At 42.7% G+C, this 12,754-nt stretch overlaps 1 protein-coding gene across 16 annotated transcripts in view; it reads right to left on the reverse strand.

The window, feature by feature from the left end:
- Positions 1-353: 353 nt before the first annotated feature.
- Positions 354-12,754, reverse strand: part of LRIG2 (leucine rich repeats and immunoglobulin like domains 2) — a 187,566-nt gene continuing 175,165 nt past the window's right edge. For 9 of the 16 annotated variants that reach the window (XM_065547570.2, XM_065547566.2, XM_065547565.2 and 6 more), the window contains 5 exons: positions 10,983-11,432; positions 9,194-9,343; positions 8,832-8,885; positions 6,128-6,418; positions 354-1,671 (listed from right to left, as the gene is read on the reverse strand). In XM_065547570.2, the coding sequence (XP_065403642.1) occupies positions 1,445-1,671; positions 6,128-6,418; positions 8,832-8,885; positions 9,194-9,343; positions 10,983-11,432 (1,172 nt within the window). In that variant the 3' untranslated portion in view covers positions 354-1,444. The remainder of the gene's footprint in view (positions 1,672-6,127; positions 6,419-8,831; positions 8,886-9,193; positions 9,344-10,982; positions 11,433-12,754) is intronic. The other 7 variants (XR_012416347.1, XR_012416346.1, XM_073998557.1 and 4 more) reach the window with 1 other exon arrangement.

Below are 12,754 nucleotides of genomic sequence, written 5' to 3' on the forward strand. Positions count from 1 at the left end.
TAACAACCCGATCTAACTCACTGGTTTCTGAAGGAATGACTGAACTTTCCTCAATCAATTTCTGTTTCAGTAAAAAAGAGGGAAGTGGGGAGCAAGAGGGGAAGGAAATGAAAGGAATTTCCAAACGAGTTTTCTTCTAGGTACATACAGCTGTGACAGGACTGCCAGGCTCCGAAAGAACAAGCTTTTTATGTTAGAAAGGGAGTATCACCTAGCACTTTTAAACAGATGGCAAATGACCAGAAGTATGAACCTCTAGGCCTGAAGAAGGCAGTTAATTACACCAAGACTGTGTTTATGTGTATACAATCACCAAGCAGCTGCCTCTATAGATACACTTCTTAACAAGTAAGTTTTTAAAACTTTTTATTTATTTTATTTATTTTTGAGCCAGGTCTCGCTTTGTCACCAGGCTGGGGTGCAGTGGCTTCACACAGCTCACTGCAGCCTTGATTTCCCGGGCTCAAGTGACCCTCCCACCTCAGCCTCCCAAGTAGCTAGGACAACAACAGCATGCCACAATGCCCAGCTATTTTTTAAATTTATTTTTTGCAGAGACAGGGTCTCACCATGTTGCCCAGCCTGGTCTCAAATTCCTGGCCTCAAGCAATCCTCCCACCTTAGCCTCTCAGAATGCTGGGATTACAGGTGTGAGCCACAGTTTTTATACTTTAAATAAAATTTTTAGATATCATTAAATCAAGTTATTTAAAATCTATGATCTGAGAAGCTACTTGTCAATATTATAACTGAATATTATATATAATTTTGGCATATCAAAAATATTTACATTGCAGCCAACACATATGGTCAATGAATACAAAAATTATTTATAAATGTACATATATTTACAGTGACATCCCTGGGCAATAGGGACAAAAAAAAATTCACAAGAATACAAAAACCTTTGACCTGGTACCAGTTGGTCAAGTCTGGGATTCTTGCCAAAGACCTTGAATATCAAAGCCCCAGTCTCAACTATCTGCCTGAAACCACTGAAGAATCCCAGGCACACTTCCCACAAGGCTCCAAAGTTATTTTTGCTCCTTGGAAGGCAAAGCAGAACATCCAAGTAGTGATGTTTTCTCAGGACCATTCTGAAGACTAGGGCAATCCAGCAGGTTAAGCAGCAATGTGACTCTTCCGACAGGCAGATGCACACTGGGGCACATCCCCATGGAACCATCAGGAAGCACATTTGCCCCGTATCTTCCCTCTGCCGATGCTGCACATTTTTGATGAGCTGTACCCATTTCTGTCAGCTGTTACCATTTCTTCATCAGGTATAAGACCAAACAACGCATGGCCCACCTTGGTGCAGTCAGATGCAATCATAAAGAAAGAGTAAAGCAAATGCTGACTTCGGAGTTTCTTCTGAGCTCTGAGGTAGTAAATGCAAAATTAATTAATGAGTCTCTGCCCAGATTTCATCCTGAAGTGGGTTTCATGTGCCTTCACTACCATCTTGAATGTTCCGAGTCCTACTAAAATCAAAACCATGATCCTGTAACCTGTGGCAGGACATGGAAGAAGCGGAACAGTCTGGCTCCAGCCCTGCCAAGCCCTCATTTTGATGAAGTTGTGGTGACTCATGGACTGGCTGCTGGGAAAAAGGAGGATGAGGCAGGCCTAGTTCTCTGTTTATGTTCCAGACGGGCCGCTGCAATGTTTCTGAGAATGAAAGACAAGAATTATCAGTAGTGACTGGTAAAACAATATCCTTTTAGCCAAATCCTCAAAGAAATAAAGATGTTCAATATTCCTGAATAAGGACACTGAAATCAAATACATACAGTCACATGCGCGCACACGCACCCACCCCCACCCCCACCCCCACCCCCACCCCCACCCCCACCACCACATGGTCTTTCGAATCCCTCTGCTTCACAAACCTAACCAATTATTTACTGAGATCATATTATATATCATGTACTTTCACCTGTTATTTTAGTGGTTCTGTTGCCAAAAATTTTTTTATTTTATTTTTTTTTTTGAGATGGAGTTTCGCTTTTGTTGCTAGAGTGCAATGGCGTGATCTCGGCTCACTGCAACCTCCGCCTCCCGGGATCAAGCAATTCTACTGCCTCAGCCTCCCAAGTAGCTGGGATTGCAGGCATGTGCCACCATGCCCGGCTAATTTTGTATTTTTAGTAGAGACAGGCGTTTCTCCATGTTGGCCAGGCTGGTCTCGAACTCCCAACCTCATGTGATCTCTCTGCCTCAGCCTCCCAAAGTGCTGGGATTACAGGCGTGAGCCACTGTGCCCAGCCACAAGATTTTTAAATAAAACTCTTTAGACACATGTAAAAGAACTAAAAGACAAAACGGTATCCATATTGTAATGAAAGTTTCATGATAGATAATAATCATTGATTCAGTGCAGCCATTACATCTTTAAATATGTCACAAAATTGTTTTAAAAATAAACGGCCATTCCCTTCCAACTCCTAGCATGTCAACAATTCTAACAACAAATGATAGCCAAAGGAGCTATATTAAATCAAATTATCTGCACACTGGTTTCAAATACGCATTTCTCATTCTTCTTTAGTACAATAGTGAACTATTTTCCCAAAGACTGTTTACTGAAAATTATATTAACTTCATGGGTGCATTTTGGAAAAAGCTAGCCAAACATTATAAAAACAAATACCCAGGAAAAAAAAATAAAATCCATGTGAAAAGTAAGCTAGATCAGGGTTTCTCAAGTTTTAATTAATATGCACACAAATAACTTGAGGATCTTGTTAAATGTAGACTCTGATTTGCTAGGTCTGCGCTGGGATCATTCTAACAAGCTCTTAGGTAATGGTGATGCTGATAGTCAATAGACCTGACTTTGAGTAAGAAGAAGCTAGGATACCCTAAGTAAAAAATGGCCAATGCGCCAAAGCACTTTCATTTGCTGATTTCCTTACTTACGGACCAGTTTAAAAATTAAGGCATCCCTAAAGTTAGAAAAAAGATGGACTACATTTCTGGTCCTTCTTAAACCCTTTTTGTGTTAACTCTTCTAAGACATCCAACTTAAAGTGGATTTACTGTTGATGCATTTCTTTCATGAACACTTAATGTAAAGATTAAGAGATTTAACTTCAATAATAATAGTGCTTCAATAATAGTGCTTTCCTCTGACCTGTAACCTCTTTGGAAGACTTTAATCTCTTAAGAACAACAGGCCGGGCGCAGTGGCTCAAGCCTGTAATCTCAGCACTTTGGGAGGCCGGGACAGGCGGATCACGAGGTCAGGAGATCGAGACCATCCTGGCGAACACGGTGAAACCCCGTCTCTACTAAAAAATACAAAAAACTAGCCGGGCGAGGTGGCGGGCGCCTGTAGTCCCAGCTACTCGGGAGGCTGAGGCAGGAGAATGGCGTAAACCTGGGAGGTGGAGCTTGCAGTGAGCTGAGATCCAGCCACTGCACTCCAGCCTGGGCAACAGAGCGAGACTCCGTATCTAAAAAAAAAACAAAACAAAACAAAAAACAGAGGGTGCAGTGGCTCATACCTGTAATCACAACACTTTGGGAGGCTGAGGTGGGTGGATCACCTGAGGTCAGGAGTTCAAGACCAGCCTGGCCAACATGGTGAAACCCTGTCTCTATTTTTAAAAAATACAAAAAATTAGCCGGGCGTGGTGGTGGGCACCTGTAATCCCAGCTACTCAGGAGGCTGAGGCAGGAGACTCGCTTGAACATGGAAGGCAGAGGTTGCAGTGAGCTGAGATCGTGCCACTGCACTCCAGCCTGGGCAACAGAGCAAGACTCTGTATCTTAAAAAAAAAAAAAAAAGCGAGCATATCTTAGAAACTTTCAGATGGTTCTGGCAGGAGTAAATGATCTAATGTGGGACATGAAGTAGTAAATGCAAAATTAATAAGTCTCTGGCCAGATTTCATCCTGAAGAGAGTTTCATGTACCCTCACTACCATCTTGAATGTTCCAAGTCCTACTAAAATCAAAAGCATGATCCTGTAACCTGTGGGACATAATCAAACGTGGGACATTAGATCATTCACTCCTGCCAGAACTATCCCCAGGAGTATCACAGTATACTTTGCCTTCCTCTGGAAACCTGTAGTTCTCACCTCCTACCCTATCTTTGTTGTTGTTGTTGTTGTTGTTGTTGTTTTCAGACAGAGTCTCACCCTGATGTCCAGGCTGGAGTGCAATCACTCAATCTCAGCTCACTGCAAACTCCACCTCCCGGGTTGAAGTGATTCTCCTGCCTCAGCCTCCCAAGTAGCTGGGATTACAGGCGCCCACCACCATGCCCAGCTAATTTTTTATTTTTTTAGTAGAGATGGGGTTTCACTATGTTGTCCAGGCTGGTCTCGAACTCCTGACCTTGTGATCCACCCGCCTTGGTCTCCCAAAGTGCTGGGATTACAAAAGTGAGCCACTGCACCCAGCCTGACCTCCTACCCTATTCCAGTGCTCCTGCATGTCAGGCTGACAGAAGGATGAAAGCTGATGAAAAGCTTGGATGGACAGGAAGACATGCTCAGCATTACTCTCCATGATCTAGAAAGAGTTTTGTTTCAAATGCCAAGTGGTTATCAAATGCCTAATCTATACAGTATAATGTATATTTCTTTTCCTGGGCCATGTGAGACAGGGGACACAAGCCCAAAACTGCATTCTCACTTATGACCTTGATCGTACCTCATAGAAGAAAACACCCGCCAAGTGAAGCTGAGCTTAAATGTTTACCTACTAGAACAGCAACAAAACAAAACATGTTCGCTTGAACCTGGGAGGCAGAGGTTGCAGTGAGCCGAGATCATGCCACTGGACTCCAGCCTGGGCGACAGGGCTAGAATACATCTCAAATTTAAAAAAAAAATCTTCTCAGTAGGCCAGGCACGGTGGCTCATGCCTGTAATCCCAGCACTTTGGGAGGCCAAGGTGGACGGATCACCTGAGGTTTGGAGTTCGAGACCAGCCTGAGCAACATGGAGAAACCCCATCTCTACTAAAAATACAAAATTAGCTGGGCATGGTAGCACATGCCTGTAATCCCAGCTACTCGGGAGGCCGAGGCAGAAGAATTGCTTAAATCTGGGAGGCGGAGGTTGTGGTGAGCCGAGATCGCGTCATTGTACTCCAGCTTGGGAAACAAGAGCAAACCTCCATTTCCAAAAAAAAAAAAAAAAAATCTTCTCAGTAAAAACCATCACCAAATTATGCCGAAATTTTATTATTACTATTTTTTGGAGACAGAGTCTCACTCTGTTGCCCAGGCTGGAGTGCAGTGGCACGATCTTGGCTCACTGCAACCTCCATCTCTTGAGCTTAAGTGATTCTCGTGCCTCAGCCTCCTGAGTAGGTGGGATTACAGGCGCCCGCCACCACACCTGGCTAATTTTTGTATTTTTAGTAGAGACGGGGTTTCACTATGTTGGCCAGGCTGGTCTCAAACTCCTGACCTCAAATGATCCACCCGCTTTGGCCTCCCAAAATGCTAAAATTACAGGTGTGAGCCACTGCGCCCAGCCCCCCATATTTTATTCTTTATTTAAATAAAGATGGGAGAAAAATTAATACCCTATATGATACCAGGTGTGGTGGCTCACACCAGTAATCCCAGCACTTTGGGAAGCCAAGGCAGGCAAATCACATGAGGTCAGGAGATCATGACCAGCCTGGCCAACATGGTTAAACCCCATCTCTACTAAAAATACAAAAATTAGCTGGGTGTGGTGGTGCACACCTGTAGTCCCAGCTTCTTGGGAGGCTGAGGTATGAGAATTGCTTGAACCGGGAGGCAGAGGTTGGAGTGAGCTGGGATTGCGCCACTACATTCCAACCTGGGCGACACAGCGAGACTCTGTCTCAAATAAATAAATACCCTGTATGAAATGTTTTTGTGTGTGGCCTCTCAATTTTTAGTAGTGTGATCTTGTTACCCCTACAAAAGTTGTTTCCATCCTATAGATGAAGACTTCTTTGTAACCCTAGTATGTAGAAATCTCTGGCTATAGTTTACACCATTTAACAATGGCCAGTTTCTCCTATATACCAATCCGTTTGCTTCCTGTCAAATGAGAGCACTACCTATATGACAGAAGGAAGAGTCAATTAGACGAAAGTAAAAACAAAATAACAACAAAAATGCATCCCTTACCACCACTCATCGGTGTGGACGGAAGTTTCTTCTCACTTATCCTCTCATGGTTGGTGGGAAAGGCAGATGGCTCTCCGTCAGCTGACGATATCAGGCTCTCTAGGGCAGTAGTATCCTGGGGAAGATGAGCTAAATATGTCTCTTTAGGCATCTGGACCATGAGGCTCGACAGTGTCTGATCAAGAACATCCTCCTCAGAAATATAGGTGTATGGACAGTATTCTCGGGTCCTGGAGTAGATGTTGGCATTGTCATAACAATCTGAGCAAATCACCCGGGTACTAGTGCCACCTAATAACAAGAAAAAGAATCTAAATATCTTTCTGTTAAGGAATTATTTTTTGCCAATCATCAGTTTTCTTCAACGGTTGTCATCATTGCTAGCATGTATTGAGCACTTACTTTATAAAGTAGGTGAAGTTTCAAGCCCTTTCTGTGAATTGATTCATTAATCCTCACAACATCCTTATGAGGTAGGTATTATTATTATCGCCACTTTACAGACAGGGTAAACTATAGCACAGAGAAGTTAAGTAACTTAACCAAAGTCATACTGCCAGAGTGAGGAGCAGAAACAGCCATTCTGGCTCCAGAGCCCATGCTCTTGAAAACTACACTGAAACATATCTATCGTGGATGGATAGATCATGCCCAAATCAAGGGAGCAAGATAAAGCTGGTACTGTGCTACAAGACACATGCTTGGCTTAAGCAAACTAAGTCAGAGAATAGGGAGTTATGACTTCACTTCATGAAAAACCATGTTGGCCAGGCGCGGTGGCTCAAGCCTGTAATCCCAGCACTTTGGGAGGCCGAGACGGGTGGATCACGAGGTCAGAAGATCGAGACCATCCTGGCTAACACGGTGAAACCCCGTCTCTACTAAAAAATACAAAAAACTAGCCGGGCGAGGTGGCGGGCGCCTGTAGTCCCAGCTACTCGGGAGGCTGAGGCAGGAGAATGGTGTGAACCCGGGAGGCGGGGCTTGCAGTGAGCTGAGATCCGGCCACGGCACTCCAGCCTGGGCGACAGAGCAAGACTCCGTCTCAAAAAAAAAAAAAAAAAAAAAAAGAAAAACCATGTTACTTTCATGAGTCAAGAGGTTAAGTAACACCAATTGCTACAAGCATCCCTAGAGAAAGCTTCTGACAATGAGTCCTGCCTGACAAGTACATGGTTGACAGAAGTATAGGTTTAATAATGAACTCCCTGGATTATTATGTGCTTTGAAAACTGAATGATGAAGGAGAGAAGAGAGAGTGAGAAATAGAGTGAGTCACTTATTCAAAATCATGCAACAGGCTAGGAGCAGTGGCTCACGCCTGTAATCCCAACACTTTGGGAGGCCGAGGCAGGTGGATCACCTGAGGTCTGCAGTTTGAGACCAGCCTGGCCAACATGGTGAAACCGTGTCTCTACTAAAAATACAAAATTAGCTGGGCGTGGTGGTGGGTGCCTGTAATCCCAGCTACTCAGGAGGCTGAGACAGGAAAATCACTTGAACCTGGGAGGCAAAGGTTACAGTGAGCTGAGATGGCGCCATTGCACTCCAGCCTGGGTGACAAGAATGAAACTCTGTCTCAAAAAAACAAAAAAACAAAATCACGCAACAGAATGTTAGAACTGGAAGAGAGTGAAAAGTAATTTAGTTTAACCCAGAAAGCAGTGTTATTTCCCACATATTTCAAAGAATAGACTTTTAAGTATTCTTTTAAAAGTCAGAAATGCTGGCGAGGTACGGTGGCTCACGCCTGTAATCCCAGCACTTTGGGAGGCCAAGGCAGGCAGATCACAAGGTCAGGAGTTCAAGACCAGCCTGACCAACGTGGTGAAACCTGTCTCTACTAAAAATACAAAAATTAGCTGGGTATGGTGGCACGCACCTGTAATCCCAGCTACTCGGGAGGCTAAGGCAGAGGAATTGCTTGAACTTGTGAGGTGGAGGTTGCAGTGAGCTGAGATTGTGCCACTGCACTCTGGCCTGGGTGACAGAGTAAGACTCTTTCTCAGAAACAAGAAAAGAGTCAGAACTACTATATTTTTCATGAAAAGCCAAAATAAAATCCCATTTATCAATTAGATAAAGTTCTGTTGACACTCAGTCTAAAAAAGTATCTGAAGAAATGGAATATATCTTTCATTTGTATAGTATTTGAAGTACCACAAAGATTTGTAAAAAAGATCTGTGAGAATCTTGGGGGAAGTACTTTACAAACTATTGTTTCTTTGTTTAAAAATTAGAAAAGTAAAGCTCAGATCTTAAGTAACTAGTTCATGGTCACAGAGCTGGAAAAAGGAAGAAGTATCAGTCAAACCCAATTCTTCTATCCCTTAATTCATTCAGTTCTGTCACTCCCTATGGGAGCGAGGGTATGAAAAGGGTGGAGGGAGAAGAGCTCTGTGTATGGGTACGCATCTCTACATGTTGGGATGTAGGTTCATTTAATTAGAGAACTCTTTACATCTCTCTGATATATGCTGAGAACCACTGCTACCCTTTGTTGATTTTTTTAGAGGTAGGGAGTCTTGCTGTGTTGTCCAGGCTAGAGTACAGTGGCTATTCATTGGTGTGCTCACAGCATGATATAGTCTCAAACTCCTGGCCTCAAGCGATCCTTCTGCTTCAGCCTCATGGACAGATGGGACTACAGGCGTGCCACCATGCCTGGCTCTTACATACCCTTTAAACTTTACTGAATGTCTACCTGTCAGGAAGAGAAACCAGCTTTCCTTGGATGTGGTCTGAAGGATGCCCCCGCCTGAAAAGGGTAAGAAAGAGATACCTGAAAAAAGTTTCCAGAACATCCCTTTCCTATAATTACACAAGTTTGGGAGCCTCTGCTGTGTACTCTAATCTCTTGTTTAATGTGTTTCTCCACTCTGTAAGATGATTTTCTTATCCTGTTAAGACTTTAGTCAATTTTCATCCTATTTTGCATGTGGCTAAATGCTTTCATTAGGTATCTTACTTTAAAATATTGCTTCAGATTAATGGAGAAACTACACACTGAAAAATAAACTCAATAGATGAGGCTGAAATTGTAACCATAAACAAGAGAGTCATTACCATCAGTGCCTTTGTGTATATATCCATTGGCAGGAGGCATAAGTTGCTGGTGACTGCCTGCCTCAGAGTTGCTGTAGCCTTCCTGTGGCTCAGACAGCGTTCCTTGGGAAGACAAGTAGCTGGGAATGTCTGCAGGCAGATTGAGCTCCTCTGTAAAAGAGACATTTTTAACTCTCAAAGGTAGGCAGTTGAAGTCAACACTCAGAAGACTGTTTTGCAAATGTGTTCCACTTGGATACTATTTTTTTTTTTTTTTTTTTGAGACGGAGTCTCGCTCTGTCGCCCAGGCTGGAGTGCAGTGGCGGGATCTCAGCTCACTGCAAGCTCTGCCTCCCGGGTTCACGCCATTCTCCTGTCTCAGCCTCCCGAGTAGCTGGGACTACAGGCGCCCGCCACCTCGCCCGGCTAGTTTTTCGTATTTTTTTTTTTAGTAGAGATGGGGTTTCACCGTGTTAGCCAGGATGGTCTCAATCTCCTGACCTCGCGATCCGCCCATCTCGGCCTCCCAAAGTGCTGGGATTACTATTAGCAAGAAAAACTGTATGTACCTAGGACCCTGACAGCTCTTGGTACTTCCCCTAAAACTATTTCTCACTAGAATTCTTCTCAAAGTTTCACCAAAAGAAACAAAACCTAAAGGTTGAAATCTTATCTACTGCCACACTTTCATAATCTATCTGACTAGATTTCTTTTCTTGCAGGATTTCAGGGTGAGAGGTGTAAAAGACTGACCTCAACAATCCAGTTTGATATTCAAGGGAAAAAAAAGACTGATCTCAATCGCAAGGGATCCATTCTTCCTTACAGCAAAATTATGATGAAAAGGAGCCTTTGACATTAAAGAGAATGCATCTGTAATGCGTTTTTAAGAGTCAAGTTTGGCCAGGCATGGTTGCTCACGCCTGTAATCCCAGCCCTCTGGGAGGCCAAGGCGGGCAGATCATAAGGTCAAAAGATTGAGATCAACCTGGTCAACATGGTGAAACCCCGTCTCAACTAAAAACACAAAAATTAGCTGGGCGTGGTGGCACACGCCTGTAGTCCCAGCTACTTGGAAGGCTGAGTCAGGAGAATCACTTGAACCCCAGAAGTGGAAGTTGCATTGAGCCGAGATCATGCCACTGCACTCCAGCCTGGCAACAGAGTGAGACTCCATCTCGGAAAAAAAAAAAAAAAGTATTTACAAATTCTTAAAATTGGTCAGACGTAGTGGCTCATGCCTATAATCCCAGCACTTTGAGAGGCCAAGGCAGACAAACTGCTTGAGCCCAGGAGTTCGAGACCAGCTTGGGCAACATGGCAAAACCTGACTCTACTAACAACATAAAAAATTAGGTGCGGTGGCACATGCCTATAGTCTCCGCTTCTCAGAAGGCCAAGATGGGAGAATCACCTGAGCCTGGGAAGTCAACGCTGCAGTGAGCCGTATACACTCTGACCTAGGCATTAGAGTAACACCCTATCTCAAATAAACAAACAAAATTCTTTCCTCAAAGAGGTTCTATCAAAGAAGTTGAACATTTTAACAACAAAAACTCCCTTCCATCACATATCAGGTAATGTATCACAGCTCTTCAGTTTTTTGAGGGGAAGATGAGGTCTCGCTATGTTGCCCAGATAAGCCTTGAACTCCTGGGCTCAAGCAGTCCTCCCACCTCATCCTCCTGAGTAGCTGGGACTACAGGCATGTGCTACTATGACCAGCTCTGTTTTTTATACTGTACAATTAATCCTATACTACATTCTTGACTCAAGTACAAGCCATAGGTGTCATGTGGGTACTACTTACCTGTGTTTGTGATACTATAGTCTTCATTTTTCCTTCTCATGTGGTAAATAACAATGACCCAGATCAAAGAAGTGCCAACAACACAGCAGACCACAACAATGATGACAATGCCAACTGTAGTCCAGCCATCATCTTCATGCCCAATGCTACTCTGAGAAGAGTCACAATTGGGGGATGAAATGACATTTAGGTAAATGTGGCCACGTTCTGTCCCAAGGGTGTTAGACATAATGCAGGTATATTTCCCAGCATCTTCTAGCCCAGCATCTACAATGATGAGAAGCTGATTGGCTGCAGCAAAGAAATGTCGTTCTGTCACCAGCAAAGGCCCATCATCTTTAGTCCAGTTGAGACGAGGTGCAGGACTCCCTCCAGCTATGCACTGTAACACCGCAGTTTCACCTCGGGTTACTGTCTTATCCTCCAGGGGTCTAATAAATGAGGGTGTCTCTAACAGGAAAACATTCAAAAAAAAAATGAAAAGTAGGCAGTTTTATTCCCTAATTCCTACTGAATTAGATCAATGAGGGTATAATAAAATGAGTAATTTTATATACTCATAGGAGGATTAGAAGTTAATGTTTCAGAACAAAATCCTGACAAAAGCCTCAATCGTTTCTCAGTAATTCCAGCTTAGGCAAGCTATCCTAAGTAAGAAATTCAGGGCAGCTGCAATAGCTGGAGGAGGTGAGCAGGGGTGACCCATTAAAAAAGGTTAAAAATAACTTAAAAAAATGAAATTCAAAGATTTATATGCAAAGATGTTTACTACAAAATTTGTAATTTTAAAGAATAAAGAAAAATATTTTAAAACCTAGCAGAAAAATGATTAAGTAAATTATAGTCACATGATGTTTTACAAAGACTTTAATAACAAGGTAACTTGTGGTACAATATTAAATGAATAAAATGTAGGTATATTTAACTACATAAAAGTGAGAGGGGAAAGTCTAGAATATGCTAAAATCCTTCAGTGTCTGAGTGACTTTCCTCCCCTTTTCCTAATTTTCTGTATATCTTAACATGCTAAAACAATAAATGACTTATTTTTCTAAGGCTGAGGTGGGCGGATCACGAGATCAGGAGTTCAAGACCAGCCTGACCAACATGGTGAAACCCTGTCTCTTAAAAAAAATACAAAAACTAGCTGGGGGCAGTGGTATGTGCCTGTAGTCCCAGCTACTTAGGAGGCTGAGACAGGAGAATCGCTTGAACCCGGGAAGTGGAGGTTGCTCTGAGCCGAGATCGCACCACTGCATTCCAGTCTGGGTGACAGAGTGAGACTCCGTCTCTAAATAAATAAATAAATAAATAAATAAATAAATAAATAACTTCTTATTTTTCTGGTTATACAAGTAACACAAACCAACAAACTTAATAATAATAATAATAACTGACATCTAGGAAAATACAGAACTGGAAAGTAGAATTTACCTTGGATTTGAGTTCCATGAAGAAAAGTATTATAACAAGGAAGAAAAAACAATACAAAAAACAATAACAAAAAAAAAAAAACCCAGGCTAGCCGGGGGGAAATGTTTAGGAAAAAAGGCATTTTACCAGAAATAGGGTTAAGAAGAACACACTGAAAAGGAAAGCAGAAACTCTAACTAGAAAATACATTTTTTGTTTAATTTTTTTTGAAAATGAACTAGGAGCAAACAGGTTCCTATCAAGCAATAAGTGAAGCAGCATCAAATGGCTGGGATACTCCTAAGAGAACAGTGGAACTCTCAATGCAAACTCATTGAATGGTAAACACACCTACATGA

This window comes from Macaca fascicularis, chromosome 1, assembly GCF_037993035.2.
Source record: "Macaca fascicularis isolate 582-1 chromosome 1, T2T-MFA8v1.1".
NCBI lineage: Eukaryota > Metazoa > Chordata > Mammalia > Primates > Cercopithecidae > Macaca > Macaca fascicularis.